At 37.9% G+C, this 23,501-nt stretch overlaps 1 protein-coding gene across 4 annotated transcripts in view; it reads left to right on the top strand.

Annotated features, from left to right (window-relative positions):
• Positions 1 to 21,975, top strand: part of CLPX (caseinolytic mitochondrial matrix peptidase chaperone subunit X) — a 31,898-nt gene extending 9,923 nt beyond the window's left edge. For 2 of the 4 annotated variants that reach the window (XM_034783570.1, XM_034783569.1), the window contains exons 4-14: positions 4,862 to 5,016; positions 5,574 to 5,733; positions 7,605 to 7,646; positions 9,025 to 9,201; positions 13,167 to 13,331; positions 13,697 to 13,785; positions 14,389 to 14,553; positions 15,577 to 15,876; positions 17,901 to 17,993; positions 18,273 to 18,379; positions 20,678 to 21,975. In XM_034783570.1, coding sequence (XP_034639461.1) covers positions 4,862 to 5,016; positions 5,574 to 5,733; positions 7,605 to 7,646; positions 9,025 to 9,201; positions 13,167 to 13,331; positions 13,697 to 13,785; positions 14,389 to 14,553; positions 15,577 to 15,876; positions 17,901 to 17,993; positions 18,273 to 18,379; positions 20,678 to 20,768 — 1,544 coding nt within the window. In that variant the 3' untranslated portion in view covers positions 20,769 to 21,975. The remainder of the gene's footprint in view (positions 1 to 4,861; positions 5,017 to 5,573; positions 5,734 to 7,604; positions 7,647 to 9,024; positions 9,202 to 13,166; positions 13,332 to 13,696; positions 13,786 to 14,388; positions 14,554 to 15,576; positions 15,877 to 17,900; positions 17,994 to 18,272; positions 18,380 to 20,677) is intronic. The other 2 variants (XM_034783572.1, XM_034783571.1) reach the window with 1 other exon arrangement.
• The last annotated feature ends 1,526 nt before the right edge of the window (positions 21,976 to 23,501 follow it).

Genomic DNA, 23,501 nt, shown 5'->3' on the forward strand with positions numbered 1-23,501 from the left:
CTATACTTCTGTTAGTGTCTCAAAGGTGCCACAGGACTCTATTGCTTCTTACATATCATCAGTGTCACGAAGATACTTTAACCTGTGTTTAGAAATTATCTTGCCATGAAGCTCATTCTCTTATGATGTGGGAGAGAAGCTTGGCTGATATATTTTCAATTTAAAAAGACCAGAGCCAGACTGGAATCTAACCAGGATATCATGGGGCACATAATCATAGAATATCAGGGTTGGAAGGAACCACAGGAGGCCATCTAGTCCAACCCCCTGCTCAAAGGGGGACCAATCCCCAGGCAGACTTTTGCCCCAGGTCCCTAAATGGCCCCCTCAAGGATTGAACTCACAACCCTGGGTTTAGCAGGTCAATAGTCAAACCGCTGAGCTATCCCTCCTCCCTAAGACTAAAAAACAATTACCTTTCCTTAAAAGGAGGTTTGAGAGAACTCAAGCACCAAGATACAGTGAGAGGATGGCCTCTTTTAGGCAGTTGGATATTCCTAATTTCTCATCCTTCTCGAGAGGCTAGGATTTAAAGAGTCTTTTTAAAGGTCCTTTTATACAATGCAGCATTGCAACAAGTAAGAGTGGAACCAACTCTTTTATTTTATTTAGGGCTTTTACAGAGATCGAACAGAGGGAGAGCGGTCATTGGATTCCTAGTAACTATGATCTTTAAGAAAATCAGTTGTCATTGCTATAATATTTCAGATATTCCTTTTAGGCTTACATCAATGTCTTCCTAAATCCATTGGACTCCTTACATCTTTTTTTCAGTTCTCTTTCAAACTGTTAATTTGAGTACCGTACATTTTTTCCCTAACTCAATCTGTTTTTGTATTACTCTACTTATTTTCTTTTCTGGGTTTATTTGCACTATAGAATGCAGAATAGCTGTGGGGAAGCAAGCGGTGTTCTAATCCTCCTTAAACTGTCAAAATTTCCATCCAAGTTCCATTCCCAGAACTATTAATGGGTGGTTGTATTCTATGAAACAGACGGTAACTTGATTTTCAGCTAAGCCTGTAATGCCACTACTTTACAAAGACAAAACAAAACTGTTGTTTTGACTTGTAAATCTTCAGGGTTTTAATTACATATTTACTGACTAAGGAAAACACATTTATCCAGGATGTGCCCCACACACTTAAAAAATTAAACATCAAATTAACTCTGTACTCATCTTGAGATGATTAACAGAATAGTAAAATGGAATTGAGTAAGAGCTTCTTTATTCATGAATCAAGTTGCAAAGAGCCATTGGGTGGTGGAGTGACAGCTTGACATTCCAGTGCAGCTTGTTTGTAATGTGCTTCTTCATCACATATTGCTGCGAACCTTGCACGATGCTTTTGTGATTCTCTGCTATTCCAACACACTCAGCTTCTTTCCTGGGCTCTTTGGAGGTATTAAAGGGATCTTGGTGGTTCTTACCCATTTGCTCAACACTCCTTGTACCTGGCATTAGGTGTCAGGCTGTGTGGAGGGAAATCCTGTGATCATTGCTTCCTTCTGTGAGATAAAATTCATGCCTGAGACATGTAGTCAGGGCCGGCTCCAGGGTTTTGGCCGCCCCAAACAGCCAAAACCAAAAAAAAAAAAAAAGCCGCCATCTGCTGCGGCAATTCGGCGGGAGGTCCTTCACTCCCAGGCGGAGTGAGGGACCGTCCGCCGAATTGCTGCCGAATACCTGGACCCTGCCGCCCCTCTCCGGAGCGGCCGCCCCAAGCACCTGCTTGAGAAGCTGGTGCCTGGAGCCGGCCCTGCATGAAGTCAAAACCACCTGTATCTTTTGAGCCTGAGTATTGCTGATTTAAGTACTCTTAAAAACAGGCATTGTCATCACCTCATTCTGCCGGGATGAACTCCCTGCCCTTTCCATCCTCCGGAGCAGGGTCTTCCTGTCCTGTTTAAACCTATTAGGAAATTAGTGGCTTTCCTGCCCTTTTTTCCTTGACATCATGCTCTCTCTCTCAGAGCAATTGCAATGTAGTAACTATCTTCACCCCAGAGGGTAGATTCAAGCTTTTTAAAAAATACTATCGCATCAGGTTTTTGCATATATCATGTGGACAATGCTCTGCTGTGGTGTGACATGGCCTGCACCTTACCACTATAAATACTGACTGGGCAAATACCTTTGTAGTGTGCAGCCTTCAGCATGCCATGGGAGCAAAGTCAACAGCTAAGCTTCATGTCCTTTTCACTACCTGTTGTTGTATCTAAACATTTGCAGACCTCATCATGCCAGTGAAGTTATTTGAAATTGGAACTATTGCACAGACATTTATGTGTACTTAATATAACATTATTGCTGGCTCTGGAGATCTGCAGGGCTTCTTACACCTCCTCTGTCCTGGGGAAATTGCTAAAAAGTGTGACCTTCTGTGAAGCTGGTGATTTAAAATGTTTTGCCAGTTGCCATTGACACTATTGTTTTAGAGTCTAAAATAAAAAGCTCTGAAGTTTACATTTACGGAGTCTATGGGGCCATCAGAACAGTGTTCAGCAGCCCCCTCTCCCCCCCCCCCCAAAAAAAAAAACAAAACCCCACACTCCCACAGTTTCCTAGTGGTTCTGGTTCCTTCCTATTTGAACATGAGCATTGCTGTGGAAACTAAGTGATCTTATTTTCCTTTGTCACAGCAGTGGGAGGGAGCATGAACTAATGTTCAGAGCATGAAACTCCTAGTCAGAAGATCTTGGTGCTATAATCCCAGCTCTGTCACTGACTTGCTCTGACTTCAGAGAAAATCACCATGGTGCCGCATTTTCCCCTATCTGTAACATGGGGGAAGTAGCTACCTCAGAGGGGTATTGGGAGGCTTAATGTTTGTAAAGTACTTTGAGATCTTCCAATGAAAGCTGCTGTAAAAGTGCAAAATATAATGCCTCGCCTTTATTTTCCTTTTTCTCCCTTGCTTAAGGGAGTGACTATATTCGTGTTCATTCTGTGGTGCTACTGTTGAATGCTAGCATGATGTGAGGGAAGAGAATGCTCCCATGGTACTAGCCATCAATAAGGATGTCTGGGATGTTCTGAGCTTGTGCAAGTACGCACACTCTCCCTGTGATATTGGCAATTGATAGTATATCATAGGAGGGTTGCTTGCAAGTTAGTGACCTTTGCTCTTCTCCACTTTCCCCCTCCCTCCTATGATATCAGCAGTTCATGCTGTTACCACTGCAGTGTTCCATCTCCTCTGTTCACTTTGCTTAAAGGAATAGGATTAAGAGCAGGGAAGTTTCCACAGTGCAGCAGCACTTTGATAATTTGTTACAATTCACAGATTTGTATTTTTTTTTATAAAAATCTAATTTGATTTGTGCAGCTACAGAATTTTGGAACATATCTATCTTATCTGTTGGATGAGTTTCTCCTAACATCTGCTCTATGGGAAGCATGAGCACTATGTAAAAAATTTTTTGGTTCTTGTCATAGATTGGCAATAAAATTACCCAGAATTTGGCTGTGCAACCTGTTTTCTAAAGACTTTTTAAAAGTTCAGAGGATTGTTAATAGAGTTCTTCACCTAATCATTTTAATAAGAAGTAGTTATTTATCGAAGTAGGTCATGCTGCACCTATTTGGCACACTTAACAGAGGACATTCAAATGCTGGAGCAGGAATTGAACACTAATGTTGGATTATGGTTCTGTTCTTTGAAATCATCTAGAACCAATGCCATTTTCTTTGCTTTTCTGAAACAGACAGTAGCTTTAATAGTGCCAGTCCACAAGTTGTTACCTGCTTTTCAGGTTTCTGAATCTGATTCTTTGTCTTTCTTTTTCGGACAGCAGCAACTCAGACTTCAAATTGATTCCCAAAGACAGAAAAATGTTCTTCTTAAGAAAATCTATTTGTTCTTGAGGTTTTTTTATTATGACCTCTCCAAAAAAAAAAAAATCTAGAACACTATTAGTTAATTTTTGAAGTGATAACCAAAATGTTGCTCACTAGACAGGGAAAGTCGTATTATACGTCACATTTTCTCAGTTTTTGTCTGTTCTTTTAAGTGTAAATGCTTGTACATTCTAAATGTGTTTATTGAAAATTTGTCACTACTGATTTAGTATATTTGGATTGAAGCCATTCAATATACTGCCATACTACATTAAAAGAAACTGAAATACCAATTTGATATAAACTATGTTCAAAATTGATTAGAAATTGGTTGACAGTAAGCAGAGTTTTGTATAGTCTGTGGTTTTATGGGAAATCTCCAGACTCCAACGTCCACCTTTCACAATAGCGTGATTAATTCCATGCAGGGGAGCATACATGAAGGGAGCAGTGTTACTTTTTCAGTTTATGGGCCAGGCCCAGTAGTTGTTGCCTCTCTCTGTGTATTGTGGATCCAGTAGTGCTAGTCTGTTCAGAGCCAAATTATGTGCCTTTCCCTGTGTATACAGGATTATAGAGCTCCCTGTGTATTTTATGCTCCCTCCACATGTCTCAAGTAGCATGAAAGAGATTGCCACACCTGGGTGAATTTCATCCTTCGAATACAGTTGTTACTGAGCAGAGCACCAAACTGGAAATAGCGACCTGCCTTCTTTTCCTAGGTCTGTCACTGTCTGATCTTGGACAAATTGCTTTACCTCTCTGTATGAATTTCACCATCTGTTAAATGCTTTGTAAAGCTTTTGAGGTGAACAGATGAAAAGTGCTGCGTAAATGCAGAGTATGTACTAATTTTGTCTCTGGATTTGACGTTATCCCAACTTAAAATATACCTTGGAGGCAGAGGAGGGAATTGACAGAATGTTTGTTATTACTGGTGTTTAAGTTCTGTGTAGCATGAAAGTTGAATGAATGTTGTCTAAACAGTCTCTTACCACTTCATTTTACTTTTTTTTACAGCTTCCACCCGTTTTGTGAAGTGTGAAAAATGTCACCATTTTTTTGTTGTGCTGTCAGAGGCAGACTCCAAGAAGAGCATCATTAAAGAGCCCGAATCAGCAGCAGAAGCTGTGAAATTGGCATTCCAACAAAAGCCACCTCCTCCACCGAAAAAAGTATGGTTCTTAATTTCACCGCAGTTTACTGATCTGCATTATAGCATATTTGAATGTTTTCATTTTAAAAATCTGAATCAAAGTTTTAAATTCAGTTGGGACATAAATCCAAGAAATGATAAAAATTAGTTCTCCAAGATTTAAACATTTACTACTTGTATTCTACAGGACACAGTGAAGTATTTTATTGAAGGAAAAATTGTTAGTTTCATAATCTTTGGTTGTATTGGACAGTTAATACTCAGTTCCATAACCTTTATTAGTTTATATCATAGACCATGAAACAAAATTTAAAAATCAAGTCTGTTTAGATCAGTTAGTATAGCCTCCATTTATGGTCCATCCACATTGTGCTCCAAAGCCTTGAAGTTCAGCTCCTTTTATGTATTAGAATTTCAGAATTTGATGTCTCTTAAACTCAGGTTTTGTTCAGTTTCAGATCTCTGTAGTCTGTGTTAATTTTTTCCCTGTGGCACCCTGTAATGCTTTTATCGTGCATAGGTGGCTTAGAAATAGAATTATTTTTATTTATTTATTAAGTTAATTTTATTTTTCAGATTTACAACTACCTCGACAAGTATGTTGTTGGTCAGTCTTTTGCCAAGAAGGTGCTTTCAGTCGCTGTGTACAATCATTACAAAAGAATATACAACAATATCCCAGCTAATCTGAGACCGCAAGCAGAAGTTGAAAAGCAGACCTCTTTAACACCAAGAGGTTTGTACAATGTTTCATATTTTTCTGATTATAAAGTGTATTGTCTCTGTGGACTTTTTTCCTGTACTTATGGTGGTGCTATAATAAATGCAAGCAGCCACTGTGCATGTAAAACTTCAGATGAATTCAGTGGTATGTGATACCTGCATGAAGAATATATTACTGGCTCCTTAAATGATTTCATTGTCTAGTGTAGACATAATTGCTAGATAAAAGCAAACAGTTTCAAAAACTTTTATTAATATGAATGCCTCCATTAATTTATTTCAATAAAAAGATTTGCTTAGATTTAAAGCTTCTGAAATGTTTGCAACTGCTTTTTCATATGCTGCAATCTTGTCAGTGCATGAGAACAAGCAAGCAAAGTTAATTCTTTGTTTGCCAAGCTGAGTGATGTGCAAGAAGTAAAGATGTAACATAAATGATGAAAAGTAAATAACTTTTAACACTTGTTAATTGAAAGTAATTTTAAATTTTCTTTATGTTCTGTGTTAATGATTTTTAGCTGCATGGTGTACCTTTAACCTTTGACTAGATGTAAGTTTTGTAACTATTATGTGAATAAGCCATAAAGTTTTATGTCATCATGAGCAATTTCTAACTTATTTAAATATTTAGCATCTGTTGGTGGCACCCTTTCAGGTGACTCTGATATTGCTTTATAAAGTGAGCCTATGAACATTTTTCTTTTTAATCTGCTTTACTACTTGAGCAACAGATTTAGGGTTCAGTTGCAAGCAACAACTAAGGGGAGTTTCAGACAGAAATTGTTTTCTATTTAGTATAACCTGATGAATAATTAACTACATATTTTTGTTCCTAAGTCAACAGAAACTGTTGGTCAGTTTACTATTGTTAAATATCCAACAAGTTTATATGAGGTTACTTGTTGGCAGTGCTTTAGCTGCACAATAGTTATGCAGTAGTATCCATTTACTTTATTTTTAGAAGTGAGATTAAACTATGATAACTGATTCTAGGCTCACTCAGTTTGATTTATAAAGTGTCATTCTGACTTGAAGGTTTAGTATGCTAACTGCATACAAAAATGATGCTTTAGTAATCACATTGTCTGCATTTTATCTTACAATTAGAAATCAGAAACTGTTTTATTATTATTTATATGTATTGCAGTTGTGATTAATTGTCTAAGCCAGGGATCGGCAACCTTTGGCACACGGCTCGTCAGGGTAAGCCCCCTGGTGGGCCAGGCCAGTTTGTTTACCTGCCATGTCCACAGGTTCGGCCGATCGTGGCTCCCTCTGGCTGCGGTTCGCCGCTCCAGGCCAATGGGGGCTGCAGGAAGTGGTGTGGGCCGAGGGATGTGCTGGGAGGCACCTTGGGAGCCGCAATCGGCCGAACCTGCAGACGCGGCAAGTAAACAAACAGGCCCGGCCCGTCAAGGTTGCTGATCCCTGGTCTAAGCACAGACCAGGATCTCGTGCTAGGCACCATATAAACACAGAACAGAGACACTTCCTGCCCCAGAGAGATTAAAATTAACAATTGTAATTGATAGTCTTTTAAAATATGTAGAATAATCTTATATCAAAGTATTACAATGCTAGTTTAAGATACTTTTTAAAAATCCAGATTAAATCTGGTATGGTTTTTTTTACTAAGTGTCTTGTATTTTAAGATTTTGATGTAAAAACAGCTAATTTATTGTAATCAAGAGGAAGCAGGTAGTCAATTTTAGATGACTAAGTAGTCCCAAATAGGGAGCTCTTAGATCTGACAAATAAAAGCTAACGTGGGGATTTCTTGTTTGTAATACCTTGATTACACCATGAAATGTATTCAGAAGAGGGCAAGAGGTGGAGCAAATATAATTTTTTTTTTTATATTACTGTTTTCATCCTCTCTCTTAGAATTAGAAATAAGAAGACGGGAGGATGAGTACAGATTTACAAGTAAGTGAACTCTCCTCATGTCCTCCTCTGCAATATCTACCCTTGAAATTAACATCAGAACAGTAGTTTAGTGGTGGCTTGGTAGAAATTATGGGCCAAATCCTGCTTGCTTTTATTCAGACAAGTAGTCCATTGACTTCAATGAGCATTTGTGACTGAACAGGAATTGACCTTGTATATAATTCTACATGGAAGGCAGGTAAAGTGTTAACCTACAAGTTTCTAAATAAGTATCTGTACAAAGAATTAACCTTGATTAAAGAGAGTGAAAGTTTAGACTTGTTTACTCAGTTTGAGATATTTATAGTGTATATTTTTCATGAATTTCTATCTGATACCAACTTTCTAAGGCAAAGGGAAATGTGAATCACTGCCGAGTAGGTAATGCCTCATGTCAGCTTTTGTATACTATTAATCATACAATGTTATATTAATGTATTTGCTACAATGTAGTTGTACTCTGAAAAGTAACTGTCAAAATGGCATTGGGCTGATCCATGTTTGTCTCCTTGACACCTGATCACATTTGCTCAGCTCACAAGTAAAGTTTTTTTTCTAACTACAAGCTAACTTTCAAACTGGGTTCTTCTTGCCTCATGCAGCATCCATCATCTGTAATAAGGCTTCTGCAGACCAATTTGTAATCCTAGTTACACCTGGTCAATTGCATTTTCTTTAAATTACAAAATTCTGCCTTTCAATTGGAACTAGTTAAAATTCTGTTGATGAATGAGAAGGCATAGACTCCAGTTCACTCTCCCATCTTTAGTACTGCAGTGCCAACAGAATGAATAAAAAAGTGTTTAAAGAATAAAGACCTTAATTTACCACTAAATCTAACTCACAGATCTATTGTTAGGAGGAGTTATTTTTATATAGTCACTTTTTAGCGTAGAACTGTATATTGTTTTTGTGTATATTAGTAGTTTGCAAATTTTTTATAAGTTCTTATACTTTGCCAGGCATTATGGTATCTAAGTGCCTTTTGTTTTTATATATATTTATGTATAGGAAAAAATACTTGGTAACTTGTTTTGTGTGTGGACTAGGAATTTTGCATGCACTTGCTTAATATATTAGAATGTTTTAGATAAGCCACTATACAATTTCTATTTCTGTTTGAAATATCTTTTCAAATATGTAAAAATGTGCTTATGGAAACAATGGGAATGCAGTTCCTCTTTTTTTGGTGTTTATGCAATCCTGTCTGTAGACTGCAGTATTTTCTAAGGTAGGATTACTGGCTCACAGAACAAACCATTGAAAGATTACAAGAACCATCAGTTAAAATTTTGATTATTTACTCAACGGTAGTATCAGACTCTGCCAGTTCAAGTTAAACCTGGTTCTCAAACAATGCTTTTGTTGTTAATTTCAGAACTTCTGCAGATTGCTGGAATAAGTCCCCATGGTAATGCTTTAGGAGCATCAATGCAGCAACAAGTGAACCAGCAGATGCCTCAGGAGAAACGAGGAGGCGAAGTACTAGATTCAACCCATGATGACATAAATCTTGAAAAAAGTAATATTTTGCTGCTTGGACCAACTGGGTCAGGTATGTAACTTAACACTTCTGTAGATTTTGAGTACTTTGGGAACAGATAAGCTAAAAATATGTTTATTATGTTACCAGTTGAGTGAATAAAAGCATGGCATAGAATCATAGAAATGTAGGACTGGAAGGGATCTCGATAGGTATATAGTCCAGTCACCTGTACTGGGGCAGGACTTAGTGTTGTCTAGATCATCCCTGGCAGGTATTTGTCTAATCTGTCCTAAAAATCCTCTAATGTGGAGATTCCGCAGCCTCCTAAGGTAGTTCGCTCCAGTGCTTAAACACCCTGACAGTGAGAAGTTTTTCCTAATGTCTAACGTAAATCTCCCTTGCTGCAATTTAAGCCCATTACTACTTGTCCTGTCCTAGGTAGATAAGCAGTACAATTTTTCACTCTCCTCTTTATAACAACCTTTTACATAATAGTCTTCAAGTATGTCCCCACCCTCAATCTTCTCTTCTCCACACTAAACAAATGCAGTTTTTTCAATCTTTCCTCATAGGTCATGTTTTCTAGACCTTTAATCATTACTGTTGCTCTTCTTTGGACTTTCTCCAATTTGTCCACATCTTTCCTGAAGTATGGTGCCCAGAACTGGATACAGTGTTCCAGCTGAAGCCTTATCAGTGCTGAATAGAATGGAAGAATTACTTCTTGTGTCTTGCTGACAACGCTTCTGCTAATACATCCCTGAATGATTTTCACTTTTTTTTACAACAGTATTTTTTTTACAACATCGTTGACTCATTTAGTTTGTCATCCACTATAAGCCCCAGATCCTTTTCTGCAGTACACCTTCCTAGGCAGTCATTCCCCATTTTGTATTTGTGCAGTTGATTATGCCTTTCTAAATGTAATACTTTGTATTTGTCCTTATTGAATTTCACCCTATTTATTTCAGACCATTTCTCCAGTTTAAGATCATTTTGAATTCTAATCTTGTCCTCCAAAGCACTTGTTACCCCTCCCAGCTGGATATTGTTCATAAACTTTATAAGTATACTCTTTGCTGCTATTCAAATAATTTTTGAAGATATTGAACAGAGCCAGACTCAGGACAGATTTTGAGTTCCTGTTTTAAGAAATTTCAGTCTCTTGTGGTTCTTTTTGGCAACAGCAGCTGGTTAATAACAGGAAAAACAGCAGGAAAAAGAAATGCTAAACCCCAGCTTTTGCTGTATAGTATGTGCTTATCCTGAACTACAAGAAATCTGTATTGAAACATGCTGCAAGTTGAAGTTCACTTAAAAACAGATAGAAATGAGCTTTTCCTCCATAGACTAAAGTTAGCATTTAATTCTGCACTTCAGACCTGGGTACTGCCAGTTTATAGTACACCTCCCTCTTTTCCAACTACCTGTCTGATCCAATTTGCTCTCTGCCATACTTCAAATGCATCCACTATGATGATTTCTTCCAAGCACAGGACAATGTTGACTGTAATCATTGGAGAAAAGTGCCATGCACAATTTTTATATCCTGATAATGGTGCCTGCAAATCATATTTTCAAATCCAAGAAGACAGGTGGCCATCTGGTGTTACCCACAGATACCTCCATAATGTGTACTGTGGAATGTGGGTGGCTCATCTTGGTCAAAAATCAATCGTACTGCAAGGTTCAGGCAGTTTTCCAGAACCATCATAAAATACCTTGCTAGAATCGGTTATAGGAAGGTGTAATCATACCTCAGCTACTAGCAGTGGGGCAGTTACTATAGACTGATAGCATGGAAACAGAATTGTCTGGAATCAGGTAGGGAAGAACAAAATCAAAGCAAACTCTGCCTGGATGCAGTTCGGTATCTGGAAATTCTGTATGCTCAGAAAATAACCAGTTCTTAAACCCAGTGTGTTGTAGGTGCTTTAATAAATGTGGTTATGACATGCAAAATAATGTGTCTCCTGATCTTCAGAGGTGTGGAATACCCAGTTGTATTGTGTAGATGCTCTCACCTCTTAGGATCTTGATGAATGTAGTGAATTAGGCCTGCTATACCCTGGGAATTTACTTTGGTATGGCTGTGTCTCTCGGGTGTGAAAAATCCACAGCCCTGAGAGACGCAGCCTAAGTTCTCTGTAAGCTGCATGGCTGCATAGCAGCCTATTAGCGCCCCGCAAGTGTTCAAGGAACCCGCCCAGGGATCAGCCGGGGGAGCAGTGCCCCCTGGCCCCACCTAGCCCAGCCTCCAACCTGCTGCAGATGGGGCACCCCACCCTGTCCCAAACCCGGCCGGGGAAGGGGCGTCTATCCTGTGGCCCCAGACCTGCTGCAATGGGGAGAGGCGCCTCTTCACACACACACCCCCCCCCCCCAAGCCCAGGTGCTGCTGTGAGGGGAGAGAGCTGGAGGGAGTCCTCTTTCCCTGCTGGAGCACTCTCCTGCACCCCAAACCCCTCATCCCTCACCCCAGAGCCCACATCCCCAGCTAGAGCCCTCACACCCCTGCACCACAACTCTCTGTCCCAGCCCTGAGCCCCTCATCCCCGGCCCCAACCCAGAGCCCGCACCCCTGGCCAGAGCCCTCACACCCTCTACCCAAGTTCTGAGTCCCTTCCCACACTCCGAACTCCTCGGTATCACTCCCACCACATGAATTTTGTTATGTGCACCAATGTGAAAGTCATGTGTCACACTTCACCTCCATATTGGTGCACGTAACAAAATTCATTCCACACATGGGTGGGAAAAATTAGAGGGAACACTAGACGCAGCTATAGTAACCTAACCCCCAGTGCAGAAACGCACTAGAATTCTCTCATTGACTTACCTTGAGGAGGTGGATTACCTGTGTTGACAGGAGAACCCTTCCCGTCAGCTTAGGTGGTGTCTGCACTGAAGTGCTACAGCAGCGCAGTTACAACGGTGCAGCATCTTAAGTGTTGACAAGTCCTTAGTGTGAGTAACAGACATGCACGTCAGTCACTCCATAGTGAACTGACTTCCTGCTTGTTACCTTTTTGGTTTATTTATTTTAAGGCATCATTCTTTTGATTTTTAATTCACTCTAACACTAAAGGAAAAATAATGCCCATGTGCATGGCTGTAATTGAAAAATCTTTTAAACAGCAAAATTCAGCACCAAAGACGGTCTCTGTGGTTTGTACCCCTAAATGGCAGCTGCAAGTGATGCATGGTATTTTATGACTCGGTGGTCCTGTACCCACCTGTGCTTAGTATTGTTGGGAAGGGAGAAAAAGGCTATGCTACTGAATCTTCCTTCATTACACAGTTTTCTCCCCTTAATCAATCATTAAAACCATGTTAAAAATATAACTGTCATGTAACTAGAAAAAATACGTTCATAGTTTGCAGACTTCTCATGGCAAGGTCAAGATGATGTGTCCTGGTTAGAGGAAGATACTGTTTCACCTTCTAAGCCACAGCTGTTGAAGGGTCTAAAAAGGAAAAGTTATATTTCAGTTTTTATAATCTGTTACTCAGAAGTCTGTGTGCATGTATGTAAAAATACAAACATAACAGAATATTTACTCAGTACTCTCCCAGCCAAAGCATGGCTATGCCACTCTACATTTCAGGCAAAAGCCGGAATAAACAGATAGGGTTTCCACAGTGCCCTGAAAGTTAACAGATGAATGGCAGTAACGTAACATTTCGTTTATACTGGCACACAATTGTTACAATATATAAACACACAAACTTGTGTTAACTGTAGTGTATATATCATAGGCAATCCTGAGCAAACTAATAGAATGTCATTAAAATGCACGCAACTTGGCAGAATCAAAAGATGACAGCATAGTTGTTTGACAAAGCTAACTTACCCAGAAAATATTGTTGGATGAATATCTGTACATGTTGCCTTCCATTTAGCTGTCTGATGATGAAGATGTCACACTAGTTACGTTCATTGAGGAAAAATGCTTGTGGTCTTGTATACTGCCACAGAAATAAATTATGAATATTACGGAACAAGTAGTATTTTTTTATTTTTTTATTTTTAGGTAAAACCCTACTGGCTCAGACTCTAGCTAAATGCCTTGATGTACCTTTTGCTATCTGTGATTGTACTACCTTGACTCAAGCTGGCTATGTAGGTGAAGATATTGAATCTGTTATTGCAAAACTACTGCAAGATGCCAACTACAATGTAGAAAAAGCTCAACAAGGTAAACTTGGACCATGTATTTTCTGATGTTTGTCCGCAAAATATAGATGACCCAATTACATTCTGTAAGTTGGTGCCAAGAATCATTTTAATAGTTTAGCATTCTTGGTATATATATACTTGACTTCTTTTTGATTCATTAATAAGAATTTTCAAAACTTAGTAAATTAATTTTAAAAATTATTATGAACAGGTGTAACAAGTTATTCCTTTCTTGTTATCCAGCAAGTTGCTTATGTAACATGCAGCATTCTGTAACATTGCTATAGCAATCTCTTCTATTTAAGATGGCACTCTTCTCTGTGCATAGATAATCTTTCTCTCTTACAAATAGCTTCTTCTCTAAATATATTCCTTGTACTTTAGGAATTGTTTTTCTGGATGAAGTAGATAAGATTGGCAGTGTGCCAGGCATTCATCAGTTACGGGATGTAGGAGGAGAAGGCGTCCAACAAGTAAGTGTGCAGTTTTTATTTCAGCCTTGTAAATCAAATCATTAAAGTACATGAAGTCCCTGATGTTGTCTTGTCATGTTGCAGATATTGTATATGTATAGATTCATATTTCATTAAATTCTAGGGTTAATCAAAAGCCCCTTAACCCCCATTCTGCTCTCCACCTCCCTCACTCCCCCCAAAAAAACCCTCAGTGGAATTGTTTTATTAGAAATCATCCTTATCTGCTTTCAAGTATCAAGTTACATAAACTAAAAATCACTACATGCTGTTTTTTCCACTTTCTCCAAAACCCTTCATCACTGATGTCTCATAGAAAAATTTGAAAAACATTTTTAGAAACAATTCTTCTCCAATGGGAGGTGGTATGTAGAAGATGAGCAATCTAGGTTTTGTTCCCATCTCTGCCACTGGCTCTTGTTGTGGGCTTGGAAAAAATTCTCAGGTGCTCGGGACCTGTGGGCCAAGTCCTGCTTGTCATATTCAGGTGGTCAGACTCATTGAATCCGGTGTGAGTAGGTTACAGGATTTGATGTGCATTCTGTTCTAAAGCTATAATGTGGATTCTTTATTTACTGCCTTTACCTCTCTGTTTTTACTTAGGGCTTGTTAAAGTTACTAGAAGGTACAATCGTAAATGTTCCAGAAAAAAATTCCCGTAAGTTACGTGGAGAAACAGTGCAGGTTGATACAACAAATGTCCTCTTTGTAGCTTCTGGTGCCTTTAATGGTCTTGACAGAATCATCAGCAGGAGGAAAAATGAAAAGGTGAGAACACATTGTTTTAGAATAGCTCTTTTTAGCTATATTGAAATGTATAGTGGCTCTTTTGCTAATGATTTTGGGAGGGTTATCTGTATTTTTAGAGATCTCTAACTGAACCTAGAAAACTGAATTCTAGTGCTAAAAAGTTAATTGTGAAGGTGTTGTAATGTCCCTTAATTTTTAAAAATGGGGTTCCTATGTGAACCATTCTGTTGGGGAGGTGTGCTACCATCACATTTTCTTTAAATGTATGATATGATGCATAGAAAGCTTGAAGCAAAGAGCAAGCATTGGACACACACGGACACACACACACACACTTTAATATTCTATTTAATCCCCCTTATTTACCAGCAATTGGAGACACACGACTTCGCTCTTTTTGGATGACATTATAAGCCTGTGTAGAGCTATATTATTGGGCCAGTTTCCCATTTCCAGCTGATGTCTAAATAGGGTGACCAGATGTCCCGTCTTTAAAGGGACAGTCCCATTTTTGGGGACTTTTTCTTATATAGGCGCCTATTCTCTTTCCCCCTCCTCCCTCCATCCTGTTTTTTCACAGTTGCTATCTGGTAACCCTATGTCTACAGTTCTGACCCCAAGCTTTGTAAAGCTTTTTGGTGTAGTTTTTTTCATTAGAAGTTCATCTGTTTCACTTTGGAAGAGTACTTTTTATTGTTATCAGAGGGTACTCGTATCACATAGCTAGTTAGTACCAGGTATGTAATGTAATCACATCTTAATTTGTGAAAAGTATATGACTCTTTCATGCCCGATCAGTAGTCACTATGTGTTAGTGCCTTGTCGAGAGAACTAAAGTTACAACAGGTTTCTGTTAATTCATACAACATTTAAAATGAAAGCCCTTTATACGTACATTCTTGAAACAGTTAATTTGTAATTAAAGCTGATTGGTCTATAGTGCTGCCATTGAAGTATTCTAATATGCACATGCCACCAAATTTATATAAAGCAAACATGTAACTGTAGCTCTTTCATGAACATGCAGTGTTTATTTTGCAGTATCTTGGTTTTGGCACGCCCTCTAATTTGGGGAAAGGCAGAAGGGCTGCTGCTGCAGCTGACCTCGCTAACATAAGTGGGGAGTCCAATACACAGCAAGATATTGAAGAAAAAGATCGCTTGCTGCGGCATGTGGAAGCCAGAGATCTCATTGAATTTGGCATGATTCCGGAGTTTGTGGGACGTTTACCTGTGGTGGTTCCCCTGCATAGCCTGGATGAGAAAACACTTGTACGGATTCTTACTGAGCCAAGAAATGCTGTTGTTCCTCAATACCAGGCATTATTCAGCATGGACAAGGTTTGATTTTTTTTTTTGTGTCTTACTAATTGACATCCTTTTGGTATCCTTGTTATGGAATTCATGTTAAGGCTTTTTCAGTATAAAGATATATTGTCTGCTTTATGACCAAAGAAAATAAACTCATCGTCTTATCAAAGAATGGTAAGTAATGGGAGTTGCATAAATCCCCACTCATTGGGAGAATCCCTATTCATTGCCTCAGTGACTACATTAGTTGCTTGGTTTGGTGCCAGGAATTTTAATTTTCAGGGATAAAGAGATTAGCAAGATTTTATTACATTTATTGGGCTTCTCTTAAGTAATCAAAAAACTACATGAGAAATGTATTCTTTATTTTCAATATCTTAAAAATATTGTATCATATTTGTCCAACTGTGTATGCTGTAATTTCTTGTAAAATCGTTGAATTTTCAGAATATCTATCTTCAGTGTAGGAAAACATTGCCTAGTCTTGCTAAAGGAATTATTAGCATTATTCCATTAGCTAGATATTTATGTGTTCTATTTTGGAATCGGGTTTCAAAGCTATTTTGATTTGAGTAGCTTTATGGCTTGGGGAAAGAGTTTTTCCTAATCTGCTATGCCTCCACTTTTTGCTTCCTCGGAAATAGGCCTTTTAATCATAGTCTTCCCCTCAGAAGTGTTAAAGTATGAGATGCTTGAAATTCTTTCTAGAAACTGCAAACATTCCAAGGCACATGCTAAATTTCACTAATCAGCTTGCCTTTATTGTAGCTTATTTCCTTCACTCATCATCCTCACATTTGTTTGTTGTCTAGTTAAATTGTAAACCCTTTGCAGGGACATTGTCTTCATATCTGTCTCTCTAAAGCACCTAATGTATTGGTACTATAGAAAAAATAATAATCTGGCCTTTTTCTAATAATGTGTATTATAACACATTAGTACCTAATTCAAGAGCCTGATCTATACTAGAAAATTTTAAATTGATGCTCCTGCAGCATCTGTAGAACACTGTTCACACACAAAGAAGCCTCCAATGTTCTACCCAGTTATTAGACCAGATTCTTTCAGAAGATTTAATAACTAGTTACAATTTAATTGGTTCAGTCTGAACCAGTTTAGTGCCACTGTAGATGAAGACTAGCTGAAACTGTTCAACTAGTCCTCCCACTACAGTCCAAGTATGCACAAGTGTTCCTGCGAAATCTCCCTGAACGGACAGAGGACATTGCAGTGGAAATGTTTTAGGACAGCACTGGTGTGTGGTTGCAAGGCAAAACTTAAAAGTAATTGTCTTAAAATTAAATGGCTTCTGGGGAAACATTTTAACTGGTTTGTACTTAAACTCATTCCATACAAATGGTTCTGTTACAAGTGTTCGGGTCTGTAGTGTAGACAAGACAGAGAGGCCAGTAGTAAATACACCTGTACAGAATCTAAGCAAATGGCCTTCATAACCCATTATTCATCATTATTGCTTTGTGTTGAATGCATCCTAGTCGCTTGACACACATGCAGCCATATTGAAAGGGTAGGAGAAAACCTACTGTAATTGCAACTGAAAAGCAGGTACTTGAAGATTTTTATCTAATACAAACAAACTGAAAATTATCTGCAAACCATATTTTATTCCATTCATGACAACTCAGCCCTCTAAATTAGGTGCAAATTTGTCCCATTTTTTTTTGTAATACACATTAGCATTCGTATTTATATAGCTATGGTTTTCTTGTTGCTTTACTTGCACAGTCCAAGGAACCTGTCTCAAAAAAAAAAAAAATCTTTATTTAAAAAAAAAAAAGAGGGAGGTGCAAGAGCAGAAGATGACAAAATCATCAAAGAGCTTCTGTTAACATCTGTTCTATGGTGAATACATTGTTTAGGTAAAATTTCCAAAAGATGAATTAGAAGAGCTACTTAATGAACTAGCTATTTAATAATATTTTTATTATTTTGCAAAATGTATTTATTGTTAAATGAAAGATGGGTAAACCAGGGATTTAGGAAAGTTACAAATGAAATATTTAACGAAGTTTAATGTATTCTTATGTATGTAGTGTGAATTGACTGTTACTGAGGATGCATTGAAGGCTATAGCCAGATTGGCGCTAGACAGAAAGACTGGTGCAAGAGGTCTTCGATCTATAATGGTAAGTGTGCAGCTTTTTTTAGGGGGTATTATCAGCCTCAATAGGTATAGAATAGATAATGTATTTTGAATGTAAGTATTCTTCTTGCCAAGACAACTTATGCTTAAAAAAGGATCTCTAGGCAGGATGTTAAGATCTGCAAAGTAAATTTCTTCCTAATGACAATAGCTAGTCAGATTTCTTCCAGTATAGTATCCACTATTATGAAGTGACTCTCGGAACTACTTTTGTGCAAAGCATTGTATACATTCTTTTTTTTACTTTTCTCTTTGCTCATAGGAAAAGTTGTTGCTGGAGCCCATGTTTGAAGTACCCAATTCTGACATTGTATGTGTGGAGGTTGACAAAGAAGTTGTGGAAGGCAAAAAAGAACCAGGATATATTAGGTAACATAGGAATTGCAGTTCCAACCAGACTAATAGTCTAGACAGTCAGCCAGCCAGTGCCTCATACAAATGTTTTTTTATAATAAAATAAAATTCTATACACATATACATGTTCCAAAAATAATCTTCCAACTTTGTGTACATCATACATAGTTGGTAGATATAGGGCACTTAATGCATATTCTGTACTAGTGATTTTGGATTTTTTATTACTATTGTTACATATTACATACTAAATCTAAAACTATACAATTATTTTGTAACTTTTAAATTTAAATGTATTACATTCTGTTTTTAACTCTTCCCAGTGTGTGTGTGTTTCTTTAGAAAAACCAAAACAAAAAGTGCATGATGAGTTAATTGTGACTATATCACTAAGGCTATTTAAGTGAGTGGTGGTATATTTGCTGAAAAGAAAAAATTCTGTGTTCTGTGAGGGCTCCAGGACACTGGAACTTGCTCCCCCTTCCTGGGTTGTAAATAGCTGAATTTGATGATCTAGGCATGCTGCAAAATACGTCTGTTTGATAATATATTTGAGATGCCTCAGGGATGAAGGGAATGGGATAAAAAGGTGTTCCTGCAGGTTGGCTGAGTTCCTGTTGAAATTACTACTTTAATTCGGCTGGGATTTAATGATTTTATTAGATCTTGGATATGTTCTCCCCCCCCCCCCCAATCTAAATAAATAGCAGATGATGTGGAGGGGGAGGGACAGTTCTGTGTTTAACATACAGGACTGGGAGTCAGGTTTCCTGTTTCTCACAAGATTCCTTATGTGACCCTCAGGAAGCTGCATAGCCTCTCTGTGCCTCAGATTCCCTTTCTGTGCAATGGAGATGTAACAGACAGCACTGGTAGAGTTCCCCGTGGCTGCACACCCATCAGGCTGCTGTATTGAGCCTCACACACTGGACCCATGTGTTCTTAAGCTTCCTGGGGTCTCTGTAGGCAGCAGCACTGTTTCTCTCCTTGGCCTCTTGACACATTTCCGTCTTAGAAATGGGACCATGTGACCAAGCTGTCCTAGGCCCAGAATCCTGTCTTCCAATAGCAACCGATGCCAGATGCTTCAGAGGGAATGAACAGAACAGGGCAATTATTATGTGATCCATCCCTGTCTCTGGGGTGCCCAGTATTCTTCTGCACATGGCTTCTCAAAATCATGGAGTGTCTGTCTCTCCCTGCCCCCTCTAAGGCAGCTAGCTTCCTCCATCCTCAGCAGATTGAGCAGTAAAACAGGGCTACCTGTTCCAAAGGCATGCCCCTCCCTCCTGTCCAATGCTTCGTCCAAAAGCCTGCCCTTGGTTCTATCTGAGAGTCCTTTTTAAACCCCTGCTTTGTCACCCCTGCCCCTTTGTCTTGTTTGGTGATTTTCCACTCTCCCCTCCCTGCAGAGAAGTTCAGGGAACTGTTCCTCTGAGCTCCAGCCAACCCGTTGTCCCAATGGGTTCCCACCTGAATAGGCAACCCATTACGGTTTAACAACTGAGCACCATCCCTGATCTAGCAGGTACATGACAAAGCACCTGCCAACTGGTGGCTGACTCACTACACCAGCGGTTCCTGAACTGTGGGATTTGAGGTTGCACCATCAGCCGATGGGGTGCGGCAATCCCTAGTATGCAGAGAATGCCATTTTGCTTCACACAGCATGACCTTGCATGCATGGTCATGTGTGAGGTCATGTTCTTCAAAATGGCATCCTCCATGCTGTCTGGGGTCCCAGGAGGAAATATTTCACTAAAGTGGTATCATGCCAGCAAAAAGTTTGGAAACCTCTGCTGTACACATTAAAGCAATTCAGATCATCAACCGGAAGTCATAAGTTGTATGTAGACAGATTCCCCAAAACAACATAGGAGATAATACTATTATTTATCAAGTCAGTATTGAGGCTTAATTCTGAGGTGCTCAACCTGCAGATAGAGAGGGGATTGTTGAAGTACGAAGTGTTATCTTCAGTAATACTTGCGTTAAGTATTAGGAAGTGCACTGCAAAATAACTGGGAGCCTGCAGTGTTTGTTGGAAATTTAAACTTTACCCTGTTTATTTCTGGTCATTTAATTTGTGATAAAGAATGTAAATAATTTTTCCTTTTCAAGCAAGTAAATAAGGTTTAATCAGTGAATTACCTTCCCAAGAGACATTTGAGACCAGTATTTAAAGCAGCACACATGCCATATCCAACTTGAAATGATGCTTTATGGAATACCTGTCTGTGAGGAGCCATGGTAATCCTACCAGCATTCTCCTCTCAACTTGTAAAATATGTGATCAATTCTTTTTAATTGTAGGGCTCCGACTAAAGATACATCTGAAGAAGAGTATGACTCAGGAGTTGAAGAGGAAGGTTGGCCTCGTCAAGCAGATGCTGCAAACAATTAAATAGTGTCAATGTTCTCCTGCATATAGTGTGCTTGGTTATTTTTAAGATCATTATCTGGCATTGCAGTCTGATACTGAAGGCATTGGCTCTATCCTGGATATAATACATGGTCAAAAAAGTTGATATTTTAAAAAAAATCAGATCATGTATTGTAACATCACATTGATTTATTCAGTGGACATTATTTGGACTTCAGTAGCATAATGTTCAAATATAAATTGTACATTACATTTTGTTCAGTTTTTAAATAAATGTGCTTTAACAAACAATTCTAGAAAGCAAAGGAGGTGTTGCTTAAACAATGCAGGTGTCGCAAATAGTTAATTTTACAATAATGTTACTCTACACATGGGAAAACAAGTGTAATATAAAATAGAGGATAAGCAAACTTAATTTTGCATATATTTCAATCACTTGGGTTAAGTTCATTCACTGTAAATGCCAGTGTTAGATTTATGTACATTTGGAACCCAAATGGATGCTGGAGAGACTTGTTACATTTGTCATGAAAAATTTCCTAGAAACTGGATTTTGAAAAAAAAAATCAGATGTTTTATGACTTTTTTTATGCAACTTTGCTAAAATGTAACATTAACTAGTTACAATAATTGGCTGCAGTACCAAATGTCATGTCATATTATTTACTTACCTTAGCATCACATGTACATTTTAACAGATCTTTAGAATACTGTGAAAGCAAGTGGAACCAGAAGTCTGAATTTCTTTTGGAAGGAAACAATTTACAGGAAGTAGAAGACCATGTGGATTTAGACTTTAAAATGGCCTAAAAATTTAAATATTAATGTTCTATACAGTACATTTTGTTTAAAGTATTGGAACTATCATGCATCAGTTTTTTGGTGCCAGATATTTGCCCACCTATCTTCTTATAACATTAAGAGATGAAAGAAAGTAAAGTGAATGTATAGTATTTTTGATGTAATCAGTAGAGACTGTTCATATGACAGTGCTTTTTTTTTTTTTTTTTTTTTTTTTTTGGTTAAGTTATATGTTTAAATGCTGGTGTTGCATCTTGTGTTTTTTGTCTCTTGGTTTTAGACTTTCAGCAAAGCAAAAAAAAAAAAAAAGCCCTAACTTGGTTTTACACTCTAATTAACTTGATCCTTTAGGAAAACATTTGTAAAACACTAAGGGACTTGTATCTTTTTGATTATTTCAGAAATTAAAATCTATGCTGACAACTTCGATGTTTTGTTGTTCCTAGCAATATGTGGCTCAAAGTTATGCTGACTTTTGTTAAGTTTTGAGTCAAGCTAGTTAATTTAATTAAAACACCCTTACAGTTTTTAGGCTAGGAATACAGTGAATGTTTTAGATCAGAATGGGTGCTGTTCTATTGGCCCACACCTTCATTTCTTCACTAGTAGTTCAGAATTAACATGGTTTGTCAGTCACGTAATACATACATGCTTATATAGAATGGATACAATAAATATAGATTTAATCAGTTTTTCTTCTGGTTAAACTATCCAGTAATGGTTCAGGAAAGGCTGCTCTCAGGGTTCAGGATACTTCCAGGAGAAGCAACCATAGTTAGTTAGTTTACTGTAGATTATAATATAGACTTCCAGTTTTGGTAACTTTGTTAACCTCATTTTCCTTTTTGTAGAATGAAAATTCAAATAGTTTTTAATTCTATTAATTCTTTTTTTAAATGATTGAGAAATGTTTTAGTGAAAATCATTAAACAACTTAGTTTAATATGTAATCATGAAATGTTTTTAAACAAATGCGGTATAACTACAATTTGTACTTCAAAAGCAGATTTGGCATTTGAAAAAAACAAAGCAAATATTCATGAATTACAGATTTCTGTAGATGAAGCATGAGACTTCAGTAATGGCACATAAAATGATTAAAACATTTTCCAGAATGCTTGAGTTCAGGATCCTCATTAAAAAGCTGAATTAGTTATATATTTACATATTGAACTTTCACAAATGAGTCCACTTTCATATTTTTAAGACAGTTTTGAATCTATGTAATAGAATAAAGGTTCTTTGGGAATTATGCAAGCTAATCATGACTATTTTCATATTCTTAACATTTAAAGGTACATATAACAAAAGTACAATAAAAAAGCAAAGTAACTATAACTTAGGAGAATGAAATCTGTTTAATATAAATTGCCTTTGGTTATCCACCTTAGTATTGTCAGGTAAATGCTTCTTCCACTAACTGTTTAATTAAAAAGTTACCTAATTGTAATGGGTTCTTAAAGGCCATCCTCTTGCATCTTCATGCTCATTTGAAATCTTATCAAGTTGATACAGTGGGGAATGAGCTGTTTTAGAGCTGTCTTCTGTATAGTTAGTTACGGACAGTAATTGCCTTACTGAAATGCTTGCTTTATCTCCTCTTTGGATACTACTAAGCCAAGGGAAATGGCTGACTTAAATGAAACGCTGTGTCCAAAATAGCAAGAAAAAGGCTAGATGATGGTATAAGTAAAAATCAGTGCTTTTTTTTTTTTTTTTGGAAAATGCACCAAACCAATGTTTGTGATGGAAAGAGGGAAGAAGAGTTTTACATGTGTATACATCTCATTGAGAAAGTACATTGTGTTAGCAATTGTGGCAGTTATCTGTGTCAATTCCTTGCACCTTTGATGGAATGTATTGCATAATGGACCCCGCCAAAGGTCTAGGAGAAGAGGTTGGATTTGGCTTTTTGCAAAGAGTTTTACAAACGTGACTACTCATTACCTCTGG

This window comes from Trachemys scripta, chromosome 10 (assembly GCF_013100865.1).
Source record: "Trachemys scripta elegans isolate TJP31775 chromosome 10, CAS_Tse_1.0, whole genome shotgun sequence".
Lineage (NCBI taxonomy): Eukaryota > Metazoa > Chordata > Testudines > Emydidae > Trachemys > Trachemys scripta.